The sequence below is a fragment of the Leguminivora glycinivorella genome, chromosome 22, assembly GCF_023078275.1.
Source record: "Leguminivora glycinivorella isolate SPB_JAAS2020 chromosome 22, LegGlyc_1.1, whole genome shotgun sequence".
Classification (NCBI taxonomy): domain Eukaryota; kingdom Metazoa; phylum Arthropoda; class Insecta; order Lepidoptera; family Tortricidae; genus Leguminivora; species Leguminivora glycinivorella.
In genome coordinates this window covers 9,178,426-9,200,947 of record NC_062992.1, presented here as the reverse complement: position 1 = coordinate 9,200,947, position 22,522 = coordinate 9,178,426, and the positions used below count along the sequence as shown (strand labels likewise).

The following is a 22,522-nucleotide window of genomic DNA, read 5'->3' as shown; positions in this document are numbered from 1 at the left end:
TAGGACATTCTTACACAGATTAACTGAGTCCCACGGTAACCTCAAGAATTGTATTGCAGGTACTCAGACAACGATATATATAATATACAAATACTTATATACATAGAAAACATCCATGACTCAGGAACAAATATCTGTGCTCATCACACAAATAAATGCCCTTACCGGGATTCGAACCCGGGATCGCGGCGTAGCAGGCAGGGTCACTACGCGCTAGGCCATACCGGTCGTCGAATCGAATCGTTGAATTGGTGGTCGAATTTATTATTATATCGGAAAGGTACGAACGAACTTTATCGGTTTGATAGCTTTAGTGAACGTTTATGAATAAGGGGGTCAAAGTTTACTGTTTCAAATAAATTACATATCTAAATTGTCCTTGCAAAATTGATAATTTGTTTCTAGAATAACAACCAAAAACGAGTTAATTTGTGCATAAGGTATCTATTGTGCACGTTATAATAACTTAGCCTAAGGCGATTTCACGTTATACTCCGTACTTTAGGTAGTCAAAAACCTGTAAACAAATAATTTGTAGATTTTCGGGTAGTTACATTTCTTGGTTAACCAACCAAATACAAAACTTGGCAGATCTGTCACTGAGCGACCTGTTTGTAACCTCATTTGGTCGTGTAATATTTCCATTTACCCTAAACTGATTTAAGGACCTTTTTGAGGGTAGATTTTGTTTACATTCTTTTAAATACCTAAAAATACGTATTATAGATGCGGACCCGTACGATCCGACGAGCAAGTGAAACATTGCTATACAGGGTGTCCCACAAATGACACAGATACACTAGATTATGACTAAGATAAGAGGTACTAAGCCAGCTTAACAGGACCCCCAGTAAAGTTTGCATCGGTGTTAACAAGCTGATAACAGTCAAATTGTGTGAGGAAAATTGTTATTGGAAACAGAGCAACTTTTACAGGCTCATGTTAAGTTGGTTTGGTATCTTGGCCAGCGGGTGGAGCACATTAGTTGGATAAACTGAACGGCATCGGTGCGTCTCTATACTTACGAATAGTGCGAAAAGGACGGCCTGAGGTTATATCGTTTATTATGCGGCCGTGCTTGCCTGCCTGGTCGACCTCTAGCGTTATGACATATATGGGACATCCTGTATATGCAATGTCGCTTACACACGGGCCAGATAGAGTCAGCAACAGTGTGATCGCGTAACTAACTACTAGAGTGGCAGTTACAGTTTGTAGTGGAGTAAAATTGGCGTATCCCCTGTTTAGGGGGTGCGAGGGCAAAACCAGTGAGGAAATGGACTGCATGGAATCTTATTTATAAAAGTTTCTATGACAAAATTGGCTATTGCTGTATAACTCGGGTTTCATGACTGCCGGCTTCCATTTTTATCACTTATCCATTTTGGATAAAACATCTGTCACTCTCAAACGGACATACATGCCAAAGCGAGACGGATACTTTATCCACATAGATAAGTGATAAAATTGGAAGCATGATACGTCGGCTGGTTAACGAATGTACTTAATAAGTTCTGTAATATTTGTACTTTCTTCTTTTTATTTTTAACCGACTTCTTTACTGCAAATAAAGAAGGAGGTTATACATTCGGGTTCATTTTATGTATGTTATCTGATTACTCCGAGACCCGTGATCCGATTTCAATAATACTTTTTGATTGCAAGTTTATTAATCGTGCATTTTCTAGTCCATAAAGACATATCGATTTTTACTTAGATTATAAAGAGACTAGCTTTTAAAATAATAAAATTAAATTAATAGAATTAAAACAGTTTGTGTCATTGTAAGAATTTAAGTGGTTTTCTTTCTAAAGATTGAATTACCTCATTACCCCACTGGTCCTGCCGATAACATTACATAACTATTGTGTCCTCTAAATAAGTATCATTTATAATATATCTGTTCTATTTATTTAGAATATGCAACGCCAAGGGGTCTACTCTTTATCACTGTCACATACTGCTTTGTGAGGTAAAATTGTATTAAAAATTGTCTTTTTTCTCTTCAAAACAGTATAAAAAGCGACAGATATGGTCGACCCCCATAATGTAAAAAGAAAAATGGTTACCTTAACATATAGTATATTTAGGGCGATGTACCAGCATCGGTTAGCTTTACATTTATTGGTTATATTCCACGATTTGATAGACCATGGAAACAATACACTAAGGATAAGTACTTTGTGTAGATAATTTATTATATTAATTGTGAAGGCGATAAATGAAGAATTTCGGTGATAGATAACTTTGTACTTGTACAGTCAGCTGCAAAGAAAAGTAGACCCCCTTGTATACAAATTTGTATGGGGGGGGGTCTACTTTTCTCTGCAGCTGACTGTACATACATGATAAAATCGAACGAACTAATTTAGAACTCGCTATATTTTAGCGCTGCAGTACAGGGTACGTAATAGCCGAATGGCACAAACGCTCACGAAACGATCGTAGATATCTATCTCTATCGCACTTGTGTAACGTCGCCGTCAATAGAATTTGTGAACATTGTAAAAAACCTTGTAGTCAACATGTCTTTAATTTCCATTCTAACTCATCAGATACTGGTTAAATCTATGTGTTATTTAATCAATTCATATCACATTATAATCCTCAACCTTTAAAGTAATAAAATTGTGCTAGAATATTAATATTTTATAGAATGGTTTGTTTACATTGTTGACAATTTCTATTGACGTTGATTTTATTGGCGCGACAGAGCCAGACTACCTTTCGTGGCGTTTCGTTTTCGTTTCACGTGGTAGAAATGCCGTGTGAAGCACGATACTCGTTTTTGGCAGAATTGTGCTGTAGCCATAGACTAAAAAGTTAAGTGAGGGGAATGCCATTCGGCTACGGCACCTGCTCATTTGAATTGCGCTCCTAAGCAGTTCACTTTATATTTCAGCCCTGTACATATCTATCGCCGACATTTTTCATCTTCATTATGACGAGAATATTTGGTGTAAGCTTAAATTAAAACATACGAGTACAAAGAAAACATTAGTTTTATAAATTTGTGTGTAGATTAATATCTTTTGACTTCCAATCCACTTACTCGAATGTAGGGTAACGAGTGAACCAAGACCTTAAAAATATATAAAGTGACATTAAAAATAGGTCAGTTTTTCTGTATTATAAATATAAGTAGGTACATATACTACCATTTTTACTCATTACTAAATTATCTTAGTAAGCCGTAGCAAAAATGTACTTGGTGTTGCGTCACTGAGAGCTTGAACTTGAATTACAGTAACAAATAATAGATGGCGCTATTTGGTTCCCACTTTCACTGACCAATTTTAATATTAATAGCTTCTTGATAAAAAAAATGGACAATAACAATAAAAATAACATAACTAGTGGACTGGTTGAGAGTGGACTAGAGCGAGATGAGACAGTTGTTAAAATTGACTTACAACATACATACATTATATTCCTCTTTATCTTGATAGAATAGATACATTTAAACACAGACTATAATATTTGAAAACGAGTTATCGTTCAATGAAGGCGCGAAATTTCAATTTTCTTCGCGTCTACATGTTCATAATTTGCCGCGTATTTCAAAATGACATTCGCCAGAGTATGAGTAAATGTTTAAAAACCACTATGTGAAATATTTGATATTGTGGTAAAATTACATTAGTATTTCTTATGGAGATTACAAATAGTTTTGCACTTTAAATGTATCAATGCTACCAACTTAGAGGTCCTAAATTCGTCCAAAGAAGGACTGACGAGAAATTGCAATGATACCAATAATATAAGTTACACAAATATGTTTGTACTTTTTACTTCTGTGTTGTGTATCCTCAAATGTTGTTATGCAAAAATGCATAATTACGAAAAAAGTGGCGCCCTATCTATATTTTACTTTTAGTTGCGGCATTGTAAGACTGGGTAGTATTTTTACCCCGCTTTTGTGTTATCGCTTGTGTCACTCTATCAAGAAAGTTTGTTAGTAGAAAAAGGCGTAAAATGACTACAATTTCATATACGATGATAACCTGTCTCGCCTAATTTTGTTTAATTTGACGCTTTTTTACTGACGGAGAGGGCTTGACTAAGTATAACTTATAATTATGGTATCATTGTAAGCCCGGTTTGGACATTAAATCACTTATCCTAAATTCACCACAAAATTACATCTAAACATCAACATTACTGATAGAGAATTCACTAAAATACAATTATTTTTATGTAATTAATAAGCGTAATAGATCAAAACATTTAAGTTTTTTTTTTATTTCCATACGATTCCGAGTAAAACATACTGGCAACATTACACAGATGTTTTATACCATAGACAAAACGTCCATCTCATTCTGACACGCATAGAATGTAGGTAATGCGAAAGAGATGAATGTATCCTTTGGTTATGGCTCACTGTATACGCGACGGAATTCCGGACTGAATCTACTAGTCACGTTTAGGCACGCCAAAGACAGTCTGTAAAATTCATAATCTTAAAAAAGATTTGTATGCAATCTGACACTGACAGATCTGTCAGTTTGAACTTCAGTTCAGTTCAGTTCAAACTGACAGATCTGTCAGTGTCAGGTTGCATACAAATCTTTTTTAAGATTATGAATTTTTCAGACTGTCTGTGGCGTGCCTTAATCTGACAAGTTTGAGTGTTAGGCTCCCCACAGACAGTCTTAAAAATTCATAATCTTAAAAAAAACTTGTATGCAATCTGACAGTTCAGATCTGTCAGTGTCTTGTCAGTGTCAGTTTGAACTGTCAGATTGCATACAAGTTTTTTTTAAGATTATGAATTTTTAAGACTGTCTGTGGGGAGCCTTAGGCCGGCAACAGACAGTCTTAAATTTCATAATCTTAAAAAGTCATAATCTTATAAATTCAGATCGAGTACCTTGCCACACACATTCTTAAAATTCAGATTGTTCGCAATCTGTCAGATCAATCTGAAAAAATTCATAATCTTAAAAAATAAGACTGTGTGTGAAATAAGACATTTTTTAAGATTATGAAATTTAAGACTGACTGTTGCCGGCCTTAGTTCTTAAAATTCAGTATTTTCTGACAGAACTTTATAACCACAGACAATTTCTCCGGAAAGACAGTCTCGTATATGGTGAGTCATGAACGTGTCCTATTCGTATACATTTTGAACATTGTCAAAAATGTCAAAATATTATTTGAGCCCAACTCTTGTCTTTATTATTAGTTTGTTTTAAATATATGCAAATTCATCAATTCTTAGGCTTAAATAAAGAAACAATCTATGTACCTATGTTACATTACATGAAATATTGGTTCTTTATTTATCCATTGGTCAGTAGTACCTATACTCCCATACGAAATTATTACACCATACTTTTAGGTTTCTAAGGTAACATTTCCAAATAAGTTAGAAAGTATTTTGATGTTACAAATGTACACTGAAGGACTTACTCTACACCCATTCTTTTTTTTTATAGGTAATCTGTAATATTTCAATATAGACACCAAAATTTCCGATGGATCTCGCTATTTAGACATTTTTGAAACTGGGCGCTGATTAACTTTCATATTTAATTATAAATTGGAAAATTACTGATATTTTCATCATTTATACATAATTATGTGGGTATCTTTAATTAGACATCCACCATCGATCAATATAGAAATGCGTTTTGCATTTTCAGCACTAACGAAAAAAAAAAACTAAAATCGAAAGATAAACATTACCCATTTTTCAGACGGTAGATTTTTAATCAGTGTCTGAATCGGTTACTATAGCGGCCGCATTGAATTATTAAGCCTGGCGTCGACTTAGGCGGAATTGAGCCGCGTCGAATCGAAATGACTCGTCTAATCGCATTCAAACGTATGAGGATACATTTGAATGCGATTAGACGAGTCATTAATGGACGCAGTTTTAGAAATGCAGAAGGCGAATTAATGAGACTCGACTCGGCAAGCGTAGTTGACGCCAGGCTTTATCCTCGGCATACCCATGATTTTGAAATGTATTTGTACATACGATGTTTAGAATCGCACAATATTAGTGTAGAGCCAAGTCCTAAAGCAATGGCTGAAGGAGACATGGAACCCGATGCATCGGCCATATCAGCAGGTCTCCGCGCCCCGGACGTCGAACGTCCGGCCCTCGAGCGCCGGGTCGCCGTACGGTCGGTCGTCGTACTCCGCGTCTCGGCCCTGTAAGTGTAAAGTCGCTTAATATTTTTGCGGATGGTGAACACGTGTTTCAGTGTGTTACCATTTGTCCACGACGGGCGCGGGTGAGATTTAGGGCATCAATTTCCATCAGTCTCCCCCTATTCATAAATTCAGAACTATTACTTAACCCAGATAACCCTAAATGCAAAAAATCTTATCCCCGGATTTTTCGTTATATTTTGGTATATTGTCACTCACCCACTAGAAAAAAAAAAGAATCGGTGTTAACACCAGGTAGGGTTAAGTGGGTTAAGAATAGGTTAACATCTTGACATAACAAGAGTGCAATGTCGAACGGTTCCGAATCTTAAGTTTCAGACTGATTGGGATGCATTTATAACAGACGTCAGGAATTTTTTTGCTGAATCTACAGCTGGGGCACCGATGTCAAACGGTTATTGCAAATCAGGAATGTCATGAAATTAAAATATGTATCTGGTAACCTTATATATTACCTTCTCAAAAACAAGTTTAGATACCTGAGTGACTGAGTCCACAGGCGGCCCGCACAGCTTGACGCAAAGGATATCCTTGTAGTTCTCCAGCGCCAGCGCTAGCACGGAGCCTCCCAGCAGCACCTCGCACGATGTGATACGCTCCGGCGGTGTGTACACTGCTATTAGCTTTCCTGTGGTGGTAAAAGTCTGGTTAGAACATGAATATTTTGAATCAGCTTAAAATGAAATAAAGGCGCGTACCTACGTTCACAGTCTAAGCTCGTGTAGGTGAACACGTACCATGCTTGTATGAGTGAGAAATGACAGGTTGACTGGCCGCGTTTCTGACAGGCGGTAACTGTGAGGTTACCGAGAGCGGGTGAGCGGCACTTTCAGTGGGGAGCGGCCATACTGTACGATAGTTCTCTTTATTACACTGTGCTGCTGTAGAAGTCACATAAAAGCAAAGATAATCAGAATTTCTGATCAGTATGTCTTAGGTAGGTTACTTTTGGAGGCGGCATGAAGCATGACGTGAAATCGAAAGGCCTGGCCATCATAATGGTTTGTTAGCCTATAATTCATCATCATCATTTCAGCCATTAATCGCCCACTGCTGAGTGCGTCCGCGCATCGCGCCATCCTGGGCTAATCTCATCCAGAAGTGCCCCGTAGTTTTTCGAATGTCGTCCACCCAACGAGCAAACGGATGCCAGGCGCTTCTTAGATCCGATAGCGGCTACCATTCGGTCAACATTTTGGTCCACCTGTCATCACTCTGCCTGGCAACATGCCTCGCCCAATTCCATTTGAGTTTGGAAATGACGTCACCCACGTCCCGCACCTTGGTGCACCGCCTATAATTACCTGTATGCAAGTCCCAGAGACGCACAGACAGGTCCCGGCACTGATCGTCCGCGGACAACAACACGCCGCCGGCCCGGGCGAGGCGGAGACGCGCCGGCGCCGCGCCGTGACCGCGCAGTGTTAGGCGGCAGTTCCCTGTAACACCATTCATTGTTTTGTGATTGCGTTTGACAATCAAGTAACCGGAAAACATTTGACAACATAAGACGCCTTTGGACGCCTGCTGACAAAGAGTGTGGTTCCTTTATATGAAGGCATTTCAGATCAAAAGCGTATGGGGAACAGTAAACGTACCCAACCAACACGCCTTGCGTAATATCTGTCTTAAAATGCAAATACCGTTTGTCTTCATCAGTAACACTATTCGCTTGGCCATTCTTACAGAAGATAAACTTTGAAAATGTTCGATAAAGTCCGCTGTACCGTGTCAGAAAGTATCTGAACCTACCTGTGACTAGATCCTAGACTAGTATCCTAATATCAGCCAACCGTGTCACTACGCAGCCGTCAACAGAACTGATGGCCAGGGCTAAAGTGTCACAGCCAAGTTTCCATTTCTTGAAGAGCCCGGAGATCAGACCAGTATCATAGTGAAGAGTCTGGGGCTACACCTACCTGTAACTAGATCCCAGATCAGTATCCTAGTATCAGCCAACCATGACACTACGCAGCCGTCAACAGAACTAATGGCCAGGGCTAAAGTGTCACAGCCAAGTTTCCATTTCTTGAAGAGCCTGGAGATCAGACCAGTATCATAGTGAAGAGTCTGGCTACACCTACCTGTAACTAGATCCCAGACCAGTATCCTGGTATCAGCCAACCCTGACACTACGCCGTCAACAGAATTGATGGCCAGGGCTAGAGTGTCACAGCCAAGTTTCCATTTCTTGAAGAGCCTGGAGATCAGACCAGTATCATAGTGAAGAGTCTGGCTACACCTACCTGTGACCAAGTCCCAGACGAGTATCCTAGTATCAGCCAACCCGGACACTACACAGCCGTCAATAGAACTGATGGCCAGGGCTAAAGTGTCACAGCCAAGTTTCCATTTCTTGAAGAGCCTGGAGATCAGACCAGTATCATAGTGAAGAGTCTGGCTACATCTACCTGTGACCAAGTCCCAGACGAGTATCCTAGTATCAGCCAACCCTGACACTACGCAGCCGTCCACAGAACTGATGGCCAGGGCTACAGTGTCACATCCAGGCTTCCACTTCTTGAAGAGCGTGCCCGACTGCAGATCGTAGACTACGATGAAGTTGGGGCTCGGCTCGTCTAGCTCTCGGGAGACTACGCAGACGTATGACCCTGGAATTCAAGATTTTGGTTAGATTTTGTTCTGAAAGAAGAGCTATGTCCCGGATTTTTAAGAACCTCTTTTTGACACATTTCTATTGAAATTTGAAGAGATGTGGCTAAGACGAATCGTTTGCAAAATCTAGCGATTATTTACGAATTGTTTGAATCGATTGTACTCGTATGATGGGATGTAATGGAAAATATAATTGAAATTGTAAACTAGAAATTAACAAAGCACTGATTGCTAAAATCTTGTCACTGAAATAAGCCGCGAAATTCAAATTTTCTTTGGTAGGTACGATAAACGATTTGTTCGTTAGTATTAGTAATAAACCTGTTTTCATCTTATTTAATTTTATTGTAATTTTTACTTCTTTAAAGTATCGTATATTATAATAAAATATTCGATTTCTATCAACTGACGGAAATGTCATTTGAATCGAAGTGATTGACTCTGCTAGGTACCGCACTAGTTTAAAAATAAAAATGATCGATAAATGACATGATAAGTAAATGCTGTGTGATAAATTAATATCGTAAAATACTCACCAACGAAGATCCGCAAAAATGTAACATGTGCTAGATTATGTTTAAAGTAAGCGAAATATTGTTTTTAAGTACTTGATTTTTACAGGATATTATCCAGGATTTATTTAAAATTTCATTAGGTTGCGCGAGTTTACGTTTTGTGGACACTGTCATGTGTCAAAAAGTGGTTCTTACAAATCCGGGACAATAGTTAAATCTGGAAGTTTGAGGAAAGGCAAACCAAGATAACCTTTACTATTTTTATAAAGAACATCGGGATATTTAACTTTTCTATTACTAAGAACTAGTTCAATCTGGAAGTTTGTAAAAGGAAAGGCCAACCATGATGACGTTTACTAAAAATTACATCGAGATTAACTTTAGAGATTAAGTATTTAACTTTTTTAAGCAGAAACATCTACAATCGATACCTAGGCTAGGCTAGGTTACTAGGCTTACAATAAATTTAAAAGTGGAATATTATTGCCTCGGGGGAGGAGTCTCACACAGAGCAGTTATTTCTTGCAGCAGCAATGTATAGGTTTATTCTAAGATTTTTAAGCCTAACGGTCGGAATGGTGGGATATATTTACGAGTAGGTGACTTTAGGTTTGCAAGTCGTATCCCTTCCTACTTAACAGGATACCAGCTAGTGTTAGAACTGCAGAAGTAGTGCATAACCCTAGAACATCGTATTTTTTCCGAAAAGTTTGCATTTGTCACTCTAGTCAACCTCAGAGTCCTATAGAAACTGGCAGTAGTAGTAGACTTGTTGCTAGGCAGAGTGATGGCAGGTGGACTGAAATGTTAACGGAGTGGTGGCCGCTTACAAATGTAAGGAATGCCTTGCATCCGTTGGCTCGTTGGGTCGATGACATCCGGAAAATAGCGGGTCACAACTGGATGAGACTAGCCCAGGACCGGGAAAAGTGGCGTACTAGAAGAGAGGCCTATGCTCAGCATTGGGCGATAAAGGGCTGATATATGATGAATATAAAGGCAGTGAACTACAGGAGGGTAAAAAGTTCCTCACTTACCCTCATATGTGATAGCAGCCTTGGACGTGACGAAGTCGTGGTGCGGTATACGTAGGTCGTAGAGAAGCTTCCGTGACGTCAGCGACCATACGAGGAGCGGGAACGGCTTTTGTGTCTCATCTCCGCATACCAGCACCCTGTGTGACAGAATGAGATAGACGATAGAGTCTCTTATGGTTTAGAAGCGGCCGATGTGTGGGAATCTGCAGCAGGTACCATATAACCCTTAATAAGGCAGAATAAACAAGGAAGAATGTCAAAATGATTCCAAATAAAGTCAAATAAATCATAGTGGTAGGAAAATAGGCCATACCAGGGTATGCCTTATTTCATAGACCTAGATCTGTGTTATAGACCTAGACATACATAAGTGGCTGAATCAGGATGGAATGGGCCTTATTGCACTTGATGTATAAGGGCCCCACTGTAATGGAAAGCCATACATTTTTGCAAGCTGGGCACACGTTCAAAGCAATCTAATCACATAGTTTCTTCTAGGTTTTAAAGCTTAAGTAAACGGGTTTATTTTTTTTATCCCCACCGTGTTTTGTTTTTGTCATGCTTCACTTTAAAAAGTAACTGATTTATGCCACCGTGACCATAAGAAAATCGTGTGCCGGTGTTCTTTCGTTTAGTGATTACTGTGATTAGTGAAATGTTGACTTAGCTAAACTTTACCTTCCATCGCCAGACACAAGCAGCGAGTTCAAGAATCTGTCCTCTCCAGCCTTGAAGGTGATGACACAGTCGGTCGCATTTTAATGTATTGGGATGGTATATTTTTTATATTTAATCTATGGCTTTACTTGTGTCACTATCTATGGTCACGATGACTTACAAATTATTGTAAGACGCTATACTCTGTCAAACAAGTCTGTCAGTAAATAAGAACAAAGAAAACTATATGCATCCTTTACTTTAGGGTGCTAGAGAAAAGGATACCTTTAGTTTTCTTTATTCTTATTTACTGACAGACTTGTTTGACAGAGTATAGTAATACTTAATTGTGTAAATCTTACCTTCCATAATTTTAGAAATGAGCGGGACTTAATCGCGTAAACATATTTATATTTGCAACTAGGGAACAAATCAAATTATTTTATTGATTTTTTTTTGATTTGTTCTTTTTTTTCAAGTAGTCACACTACTACACGCCCGCGCGCGTGCGTGTGGTCTAGTGGTAAAGACGTTAGCCGCGTAAGCTGAAGACCCTGGTTCGATTCCCGGCTCGGCCATCGTTTTTTCTTTCGTGTATGATATCTATTTCAATTTATAACGTTTATATTTGACCCGACGTTTCGAACATAGCGTTATGTTCGTGGTCACGGGTAGACTGGCGAGCAATTGCATCAAAATCTTCTAGCCACGTGAGCACTTGTTCTTGATTATTGAATTTGGGCTAGGGTTGTCACCTGTCTTACCTTCCATCGCCAGAAACAAGCAGCGAGTTCAGGAATCTGTCCTCCCCAGCCTTGAAGGTGGTGACACAGTCTCCCGTCTCGATGTTCATCAGGTTCACGTACATCCTGTTCCGCGACAAGGCGACCAGGTGCTTGGGGTCGTGGAGACCGTAGTATGGCATCTTCTGGTTCATCACGCCTTTTAGGGACACCACGAATTTGCCCTGGTGAGGTAAAAAAAGAATTAGGCCCATAGTCCACTATCATAATTACGTTTATCATAGAAATATGATCATAGGCAACATGCCGTCCTTTTTCTTCACGTTGGAGAAAAAGGGAGGCATACAGACCTATGATCATATATCTATGATAAACAGATCTTTTTTTATACTACGTCGGTGGCAAACAAGCATAAGGTCCGCCTGATGGAAAGCGGTCACCGTAACCTATGGACGCCTGCAACTCAGAGTGTCACATGCGCGTTGCCACCCCATTCGGCTCTCATACTTTGCTCAGAGTGGACGTGTGTTTGATTCTCTGATTTTATTATTTTTAAAATTTTTAAATCATTTAAAGCAATTTTTGTACTCAAAGTGAAGTTGTGCTCGAGTATCGGTGCCTCCTTGTTTATCTTACGCTGATGTCCATTGGACCCGTCGGCCATATTGCTTTGTGTCGGACTTCTCCCTCGTGCACCTTACTCCGGCCGCAGGGATCGAACCCGAGATCGCCGCGTAGCAGCCGCGTGCCCTACCGCTGAGCCACGATCCGCTGTTTAAGTAGGCTCGAATTTGCGACACGTACGACTGCTAAGCGTGTGCGGTTGAAGACAGTGTAATTTGAACTCTATCTACATCACCGTAAGAGTCAATTTTGTATAATGTCCTTATTATGTACAAATTGCAACGAAATTGTGGACCAGTCTACACTAATAAAATGTACAGTCTGCGGAAATCCCTATCATCATCATTGCCTGAATATACCACTGGCCCAATTCAATGAAAAGTTGCATATATTGGAAAAAACATGGATATGTTCGTTCTGCACGTCTGTTAACACCCGCCGTAGGAGAAACGACTTCACCCCTGCTGTTGCGACATCTTTAATACATTTGGACGATTCGGCTATGTCATGTGATGGCATGAATGACTCCAGGCTGCCCGAGGGTGACCGGACGGCGTATACGAGTGTAAATGAGACCGGCGACAACATCTTGACGACACCTCCTAACTTTTATCAAGGACCCGCTCGCGTAGGCCAGCCACACACCCAGCAGAGTGAGGTATTGGACAACATACTAGCGAAAATTACCGCCCTGCAGGTACAGTTCTCGGCCATTCAAGTCATTCAATCAGATATGAGTCAAGTCAAGACTGATTTGGCTGAAATGAGAAACAGCCTGAATAAGAAGGTGGAGGAGATGGTTGTTAGGGTCGACTCCATTGAGTCCCGCGTTGATGCCCTGGAGTCATGTAGAGTTGAATTAACTGAGGTCAAAAACATGGTCAATCATATTATGTCAGAACAAAGAAGCAACGACCAGTGGGTGCGCAGATCTAACATTCAAATAAACGGGGTGCCTGAGACAAGAGGTGAAAATCTGCAGGTCATTTTAAAATCTTTAGCTGATCTCTCCGGATATCCCTTGAACACTAGCACCGATATTGATTTTGTGACAAGAGTAGCAGTTAAAAATGACAAGGATAATAGCAAACCTAAACCTATTATAGTGAAGTTTCTGGCCCGGTACAAAAAAGATGATTTTTTGTCAAGCATTCGTAAATTAAAAAATCTGAAAGTGTCTGATTTGGGATTTTCTAATAATGAAAATCGTATATTTATCAATGACCACCTTTCAGGCTTCAATAAATACCTACTTAAGCAAGCACAAATAAAAAAAACACAAAAAAATTATAAATATTGCTGGGTTAGAAACTGCACTGTAATGGTACGAAAGTCGGATTCGTCGCCTATTTTATACATCACCTCCGAGGCGGCTTTAAACAAAATCACATAAGCAAAAACCTACACTTGTTATTGTATGGTTATTGTGTTTGTTTTAATTGTTGCATGTGTAAAATGTTAGTTAGTACTTACCAAGTGTTTTACATATTGTTTCACTGCAGAAACTACTTACAGGCTGAACGTAATTTAACTTTATTAATAATGCAATGCTCTTTTAGATACATACTTTTAAAAAACATTACTTATCACTCAATGCGACACGACTCACTCATATCACTATATAACATTTCAAAAATGCAGCTCATAAGTCTTATCACTATTCACCGGTTTTTTTATGTCAAATAGTAATAATATAAGCGTTTACTATCAAAACGTAAGAGGACTCCGAACAAAGTGTTGTGATTTCTTTCGTAACGTAAATCAGACTGATTACGATCTCATTTGTTTATCAGAAACATGGTTAGTTCCGAGTATTTATGACGCTGAATTATTTGACGGGCGATACAATGTTTACCGTACAGATCGCGATTGCGAAAGTATGGGGGTAAGCCGCGGCGGAGGTACTTTGGTGGCCGTGCGCCGACGCCGCGACCTGAGGGTGGACGCGCGCGGCATGCGGCCGCTACCTGCACTGCTCGACGCGGACGTCACCGGTATTGATATTCTTATCAACCAGGGCACCGTTACAAAAAAACTTAGGTTGTTTACTTGTTACTTTCCGCAAAGCAGACATCAACAAGAATCCCAATCGATATTTTTCGATTTTATTTTACAACTTAATAACGACTATCCAGACGATTTATTTTTAGTCTTAGGCGACTTTAACATAAGTGAAGCTGTGTGGGCCCCGTTTGACTGTACCACTTATCATTTGAATCATAGAATCACTAATCCTAATTTTAACGCACTTATACATCAATTATCATCTTTTATACAATTAACGAATTGGGGACAATTTAACCATATACCCAACAAAAATGGACGCCAGCTTGACTTAGTTCTCTCAAACTTTCAATGCAATATATCGTGCACTGATCCGTTGGTTCCTATTGATGCCCACCATCCTGTTTTTTGCATAACTGCAGATGTTAACTTAAAGGAATGCTGCTTAAAACAGGCGCCGAGAGTGGCGCGCCGTTTTTTTGCCGGAGATTATGAGCTCATAAATTCCAGATTAAATATGATTAATTGGGAACCACTCATACATATGGGAAGTATTGAGGATGCCATTAATTATTTTTATTTAAAAATTAACTCAATTATAGAACAATATATTCCTTCGACAAATATTCGTAATACCGATAAATATCCAGTATGGTACTCTCGACCCTTAATAAAATTAATAAAAAAGAAAAATAAAATTCACAAAAAATGGAAAATTTACGGCAGGATTTCCGATTATAACATTTTCTCCGATCTACGTTCTGCAATAAAATCGATGGAGGTGGCCTGTTACGACCTTTTTATATCCCGAAGTGAAAGCAACATAAAAAGTAATTCTAAGGCATTCTGGTCATTCGTAAAATCTAAAAAGAATAACGGCAATATCCCTGATTCGCTTTTTCTAAATAATAATGTAGCTAATGACGGTCAAACAATTGCTGATCTCTTTAACACATTTTTTCAGTCGGTTTTTAGCCATGACTTTTACCATCTCCTAATGCTTCCTCTTCACCCACTGAACCTGAATCGACATTAAATGTTATTAACAATATTGAATTTCATCCGGATTTGGTCGAGAGGTATCTCAAAGCACTATCAGAATCAAAAGGTGGTGGCCCTGATGGAATACACCCAATTTTTCTTAAAAAATGTAGCAAAAATTTAGCATTTCCCTTATCATTATTATTTTCAATGTCTTTTAGATCAGGTATTATGCCGATAATTTGGAAGCGCTCTTTGGTGGTCCCTATACATAAAAAAGGTGATAAACACAACATTAAAAATTATCGCGGCATATCTAAGCTGTCTACTATTCCGAAATTATTCGAAAGAATAGTCTATGATAAAATGTTTAGTGTAATAAGACCTATGCTTACTCGCAATCAACACGGTTTTATAACTAAGCGTTCGGTTGAAACAAATCTGGCTGAATTTCTGGATTTTTCTCTGAAGGCCATGGATAAAGGGTTTCAGGTTGACGCCATCTATACTGATTACTCTAAAGCATTCGATAAGATATCGCATAATATACTTATTGCTAAGTTGAAGACTTTCGGAATACATGGAGATTTATTAAGATGGCTTACATCTTACCTTCGAGACCGTTCCCAAGCTGTATCTGTTAAAGGTTATACCTCCTCATTTGTCCCAGTCTTATCCGGCGTCCCGCAAGGTTCTCATTTAGGCCCCCTTCTCTTTAACATATTCATTAACGACGTAGTTGAATGTTTTAACAATTCTAAAGTTTTACTTTTTGCTGACGACACAAAAATTTTTACCCTGGTTAAATCTATTGAAGATTGCCTACTTCTACAGGACGATTTAAAAAGGCTTGATCTCTACTGTACTAGAAACTGTCTTGACCTCAATATTGAGAAGTGTTGCTCTATTTCATTTGCTCGAAAGCGTAGCCCAATTCTTTTCGATTACCAGATTAAGAATAAAATTCTCAATAGGGTTACCGAAGTAAGGGATCTCGGTGTCACTATTGACAGCGAAATACAGCTCACTTCACATATTGACACAATTACGTCAAAGGCATATAGAATGTTAGGCTTTATCTTCCGACAAAGCAAAGATTTCAGTGATCCTAAAACTATTATTTTACTTTACAATGCCTTTGTGAGGTCTCATTTGGAATTTGCATCGGTCGTTTGGACTCCTCAATATGTCGTACATATTAATTCTATAGAAAAGATACAAAACAAATTTATTAATTGGATGAAATATAAGTTCAAATCGTTTGATAGCACCAACATAGTGAGTGTTGGAGCTGGCCATCAGGTGCATACTCTGTATAAAACTGTTCTATGTTTTCAAATGTAATTTGAATATTTTTTGACAGACTTCAATAAAATAGTCCAAGAGGAATATTTGTTTTATTAGGTTATGGTTATTTATTTACAAATATACCTTTTATAGTGAGCTTTTCTTCTATTTTCGGATGAGTTTTCTGTTTTGAACTTTATCGTGTTTCGTAAAAAAGATATGAGTGGTCAAAAATTAGATCGCTTTAATATTGAAAACCTACGTGGTCAAGACAATTGGTTAGAATGGAAGTTCGATATAAACCTGCAACTATCTATGCACAAATTGCAAGGTATAGTAAAAGGCGTCGACACTGTTCCTGTTCCGCCAAGCAACGACGCGTCGGCAAGCGAAACCGAAAGTTATCAAAAGAAGCTTACCAAATTTGAAGAACGCGATTCACTATTACAATGCATCATAGGGTGCAGCGTCTCTGCCGAACCAAAACGGCATATTCTCACTGCCAAATCCGGTAAGGAAATGTGGGATAAACTTCACTCGATCTACGAGCAGAAGAATGAGAGAAGACTTGACTTATTGTACTGTCAGCTGTTTACCTATAAGAAAGATGAAGCTGATGATATTGCTATGCACGTCTCTAAGCTACATACTCTATGGCAACAACTCAACGACGAATTAAAGGAAGAAGGAGCACTCCCTCAATCATTACTTTTGAACAGGATTTTGAATACTTTACCTTCAACATACCTCGAGTTCAAGAATGCTTGGGAGTCGGTGCCTAAAGAGAATAGAAATATCTCTACCCTCATGGAACGTCTGCGCCTTCACGAGCAGCGCCTTGGAGATCTCGGTACTCATCCTTCTACCTCTACGTCTGACGAGGCTCTGATGTCAAGTAAATCTATCCTAAAATGTACTCACTGCAATAAAATCGGACATAAACGATCGGCATGTTTCTTACTCAAGAAATCTAAGAAGCGAAACAACAGAAATAAACCTGCAAGTAACGAGTCCACTACCAATGATGGAGATGCGTTCCTGTCTCGTCTTAACGATTCAAACTCAACCTGGATTGTTGACTCTGGTGCGTCTCATCATGTTACGTCTAGCGCCGGTTGGTTCAGAAGCTACACGCCTTTCGATAACCCAATAGCTTTGCGCCTTGGAGATGATCGGGCTATGTATGCTTACGGCCAAGGAATCATTGACGTAGAAATGTCTGTAAATGGGAAATGGAATCGTGCTCACCTAAATAACGTGTGGTATGTACCGACAGCAGGACAAAACCTATTCTCAGCTGGATCAGCCTTAGACTACGGTTACATTGAGGTAGCCGACAAGAACAAGCGCATCTTCAAAAACAAGAGCGGTCAAGTTAAAGCTGTCAGCGTCAGAGATGGTAATCTGTATAGACTTCTGATGAGAGTAATAACTGCAAATGCATGTGTTGTCAAAGATGGAACTAATTTACAAATTTGGCACGAACGGCTTTGTCACCAAAACAAAAGACATGTAAAAGAAGTTCTTACACGCAACGGTATTAAATTTTCACCAGAGAAAGATGACTGTGATGGCTGTGTATACGGAAAAATGACTAGATTGTCATTCGGTACAAGGCAACATCGTGGTAACAAACCAGGCGAACAAATTAACGCTGACGTTTGTGGTCCTATGTCAGAACTGTCACTTGGCGGAAAAAGATACTTCGTTGTATTCAAAGACGATTTTACAAAGTTCAGAAGAGTTTACTTCCTAAAACAAAAATCCGAAGTAGCCAGTGTACTACCCAAATTTCTTGCTGAAATTAAAACAGCCGGTCATACTGTTAAAGAATTACTCACAGATGGTGGAAAAGAATTTAACAATGTCGAAGTACATCGTATCACTGAGGCAATTGGCTTACATCACCGCATGAGTATGCCTTACACGGCAGAACAAAATGGCGGAGCAGAAAGAGAAAACAGGATTCTTGTTGAGGCAGCGCGAAGCATGCTATACAATAAAGACCTTCCGAAAAAGCTGTGGGCTGAAGCCATCAATACTGCGAGTTATGTTATTAACAGAACTGGACCAATACAGATTAAAGGGAAGACACCTTACGAGCTCTGGTATAACAAGACACCTTGTATTGACCATTTACGTATTTTTGGCACAGAATGTTTTGTACATATCCCTAAGCAAAAACGTAAAAAGCTCGATAAGAAGGCTATAAAAGGATATTTGGTGGGATATTGTGGAGATAAAGATGGCTATCGTATCTGGATTCCAGAAAAGAATGACGTTATCATCTCAAGAGATGTACTGTTCAGATCAGAAACAGTTTCTTCTGACTTCTGCAAGCTTCCATGTGTCATTGGCGAGCAAGAAGAGCAAGAAACAGCTGAAATCTTTGAAACAGAAAACTATTCTTATAATGAGGCTATTCCGGATGAAGCTCATCTACCCGATATACCCGAAAATAGCGAAGACGAAACTCCTGACGAACCAGTAGTTCCAGTACATCAGTATAATCTAAGAGACAGACAATTACTTCAAGGTTGTCGTTCTAACTGCTGTATATGTCTCTCAGAAGATGAACCTCAGACTTACAAGCAAGCCATGGATTCTAAGAACCAAAATGAATGGCGTAATGCCATGGAAGAGGAAATGAATTCTCTTAAAGAAAACAACACGTGGACTCTTGTTGATTTACCTCAAGATAGAGAGGCCCTTAGCAACAAATGGGTTTACAAAATCAAAAAGAATGTTGATGGTTCTATAGACCGTTTTAAAGCTCGCTTAGTCATCAAAGGATTCAGTCAAGAGCACGGGATTGATTATCATGAAACTTTTAGTCCCGTTGTTCGCTGGGACACAGTTCGAACTATGCTGAGCGAAGCAGTCCTTAGAAAGATGCACATTACTCAATTTGATGTCAAGACTGCCTTTCTGTACGGCGACATCGACGAGGTAATATATATGAAGCAACCCGTGGGGTTTGACGACGGATCAGGCCGCGTCTGCAAGCTTCTAAAAAGCCTTTACGGCTTGAAACAAGCACCAAGGTGCTGGAATAAAAGGTTTTGTTCGTTTCTATTGAAATATAAACTTAAGCAAAGTGATTCAGATCCTTGCTTGTTTATAAGCCAAGATCGGCAACTCATCGTAATGATCTACGTGGATGACGGTTTAGTCCTGTCCCCAGACAAGAAGTATGTGGAAGAGTTCCTGAGTGCCCTGACTGCAGAATTTCAAGTACGAACATCCGAAGTTGGCTGCTATCTTGGTCTAGAAATAAATCGTCTAAATGACGGGTCAGTATTTATCAACCAAGAAGCCTACATAAAAACTATTTTGAAACATTATGACATGTGTGATGCAAACTCTGTTGTCATTCCGATAGACAAAAGTCAGATGACAGAGAATTCAAAACAAGACAATGACACGAGTGTCAATAATTTTCATTATAGAGAATTGGTCGGAAAATTATTATATTTATCGGTTGTGAGCAGACCGGATATTTCCTTTGCTATAAATGTTTTAGCGAAACATGTGGAAAAACCCGAAAGGTGTCACTATGCCATTGCCAAACGGGTCTTGAGATACTTAAAGGGAACCCAATGCCTGGGTATACTATACAAGTCTTCGTGTGATGGAAGTTTCGTGGCATATAGCGATGCCGACTACGCCGGAGACAAGACTACAAGAAGGTCGACTTCTGGCTACGTATGTCTGGCCGCAGGGGGAGCAGTGTCGTGGTCTTCAAAAACGCAAAGATGCGTGAGCCTTTCTACTACAGAGGCTGAATTTGTTGCAGCCAGCCTTGCAGCCCAGACGGTAATATGGCTCAGTCGTTTGTATAAAGAAGTGCGAGGTTTCGACGTTGTACCTACGTTGTTTGTGGACAATCAAAGTGCAATCAAGCTTGTCAAAAACCCTGTGTTTCATTTCAAGACGAAACATATAGATACACGGTATAAGTTTGTGCAAGAATTGCATCACGAAAAGAAGGTAAACATCCTTTACGTGCCGTCCAAGGAGCAAGTAGCGGATACGTTGACAAAAGCTTTACCCAAGGAGAGCTTCCTCAGAGCACGCGCCTTGTTGGGCGTGATAAGTAAGCCTGCCCTGATGTAGGGGGAGTGTTGGAGCTGGCCATCAGGTGCATACTCTGTATAAAACTGTTCTATGTTTTCAAATGTAATTTGAATATTTTTTGACAGACTTCAATAAAATAGTCCAAGAGGAATATTTGTTTTATTAGTGAGTCTTCATCTACGCAGAGAAATAAAAGACCAAATCTTTATTTTTAAATTATTGAACCACACAATTGAGTCGCAATATCTTATTAGTAACATCTCTTACAGATGTCCTAATTCCCGAACTAGATCAAAAGCTTTGTTTGCCATTCCATTTTGTCGCACTAGGTACCTCAAAAACTCATATCTCGTTAGAGCATGCTCAATGTATAACACAAAATATTGTAAGCTCGATATTTTCAACATGAAGCTTAGTCAGTTTGTTACTGCATTGAAACATGAACGACCTGTGCTGTAGCGTTCTTCTTATACGTCTATGTGACGCATTTTGTACGTACAGACATATGTATTAGTTTAAAGATATAGTAGTTACTTTCTGCTTGCTGAATTGCTTTGGATGATGCCAATTCTTTATTTCTGCATTTAATTAATTTCCCCTTTGAGCATTTCTGTATTAGTTATTAGTGGAAACTGTTTTGGCTCATGTTTTATTCATATTGTTTATATTTTGTATTATTGCATGCTGTTTGTTTCCCGAAATAAATAAATAAATAAATAAAATAAATAAATTAGAAACTTGTATACTCCCTTTTGCTGTGTTAAGTATAAGTACATGGCAGTGTACTTTCGGATCATTTTGAGAAGCATGCAGCCCCTGTAGTCTCAGAAAATAATTTAGGTGGGGCTAAGAAGGCTGCTAGAAAGAGGAGGGCCATGTCTCAGGCCAGGAATGTTTATGTTTAACCACAGAATATATAATATTTATTTATTTATTTATTAGGAGAACAAACAGAGTTAAATGTACATACTTTTGTATAAAAACTAAATTATATGGTAAACATGCATTTACCTCCACATCAGTTCTCACCGAGACAATAGTACAAGTACAGAATGCTCGCTCCTTTGATGTTCACAAAATGCCGCCAATCTAAATTACCTACGTTAACAAACGGACCGCACGCGAGCAGCCGACATTGAATTTTATTGCGCCGCGCGAAGATCGTCACCACTGAATGGGCCGCCGACATGTACTTAATAGCGCGGCGATAGAATCGCGGAGTGAGCCGTCCCTGGTTTAACGTTATCGGACGGTGAAAGAATGTGTCCCGGACGTCAGGCGATCAGATCATTTATAAGCAAGTCCTTAACTGGCAAATGTTTGCTGTGGCCGTTGTTAACGTCCTTGATAAGACTTTCAGACAACGGTGAAGGCCTTAGTGGACGCTTGGAGCGGAGCGCTCTGGGCGGGGCGAGCAGCGTGCGATTACCTTATGGAGCGTTGACTCAGGACACAAGTATGAGTTTCAATAGGCGAGACGACTAAAAAAAACTAATTAGTCCGTCAGTTAGATTATCAAAGAATTTTATACACGTATTTTTTCTTTTTTCTCGTAAACGAAAAATGACGACGGTACAGTGCGTTGAAGTTTCGCGTGACGTCACGCCTAGGTACAATTTTTACTTAGTGACGTCACAAGCCTCCACTCCGGAACTTTGATGCTCTATATCTTTGTATTTTTTCATTAATAAAAGCGAAAAATATGTGTTCAGTATTTTTGGACGATCTAACTGACGGACTAAACAGAATGCAATTTTTTTATGTAGTCGTCATCCTTATTGTTTGACTTGCACGCCGC

At 39.2% G+C, this 22,522-nt stretch overlaps 1 protein-coding gene across 2 annotated transcripts in view; it reads right to left on the bottom strand.

Moving 5' to 3' along the window:
- Positions 1-4,806: 4,806 nt before the first annotated feature.
- LOC125237872 (NACHT and WD repeat domain-containing protein 2) overlaps positions 4,807-22,522 on the bottom strand; it is an 83,011-nt gene continuing 65,295 nt past the window's right edge. For both annotated transcript variants that reach the window (XM_048145099.1, XM_048145100.1), the window contains 6 exons: positions 11,773-11,975; positions 10,352-10,488; positions 8,595-8,795; positions 7,488-7,622; positions 6,663-6,811; positions 4,807-6,162 (listed from right to left, as the gene is read on the bottom strand). In XM_048145099.1, the coding sequence (XP_048001056.1) occupies positions 6,073-6,162; positions 6,663-6,811; positions 7,488-7,622; positions 8,595-8,795; positions 10,352-10,488; positions 11,773-11,975 (915 nt within the window). In that variant the 3' untranslated portion in view covers positions 4,807-6,072. The remainder of the gene's footprint in view (positions 6,163-6,662; positions 6,812-7,487; positions 7,623-8,594; positions 8,796-10,351; positions 10,489-11,772; positions 11,976-22,522) is intronic.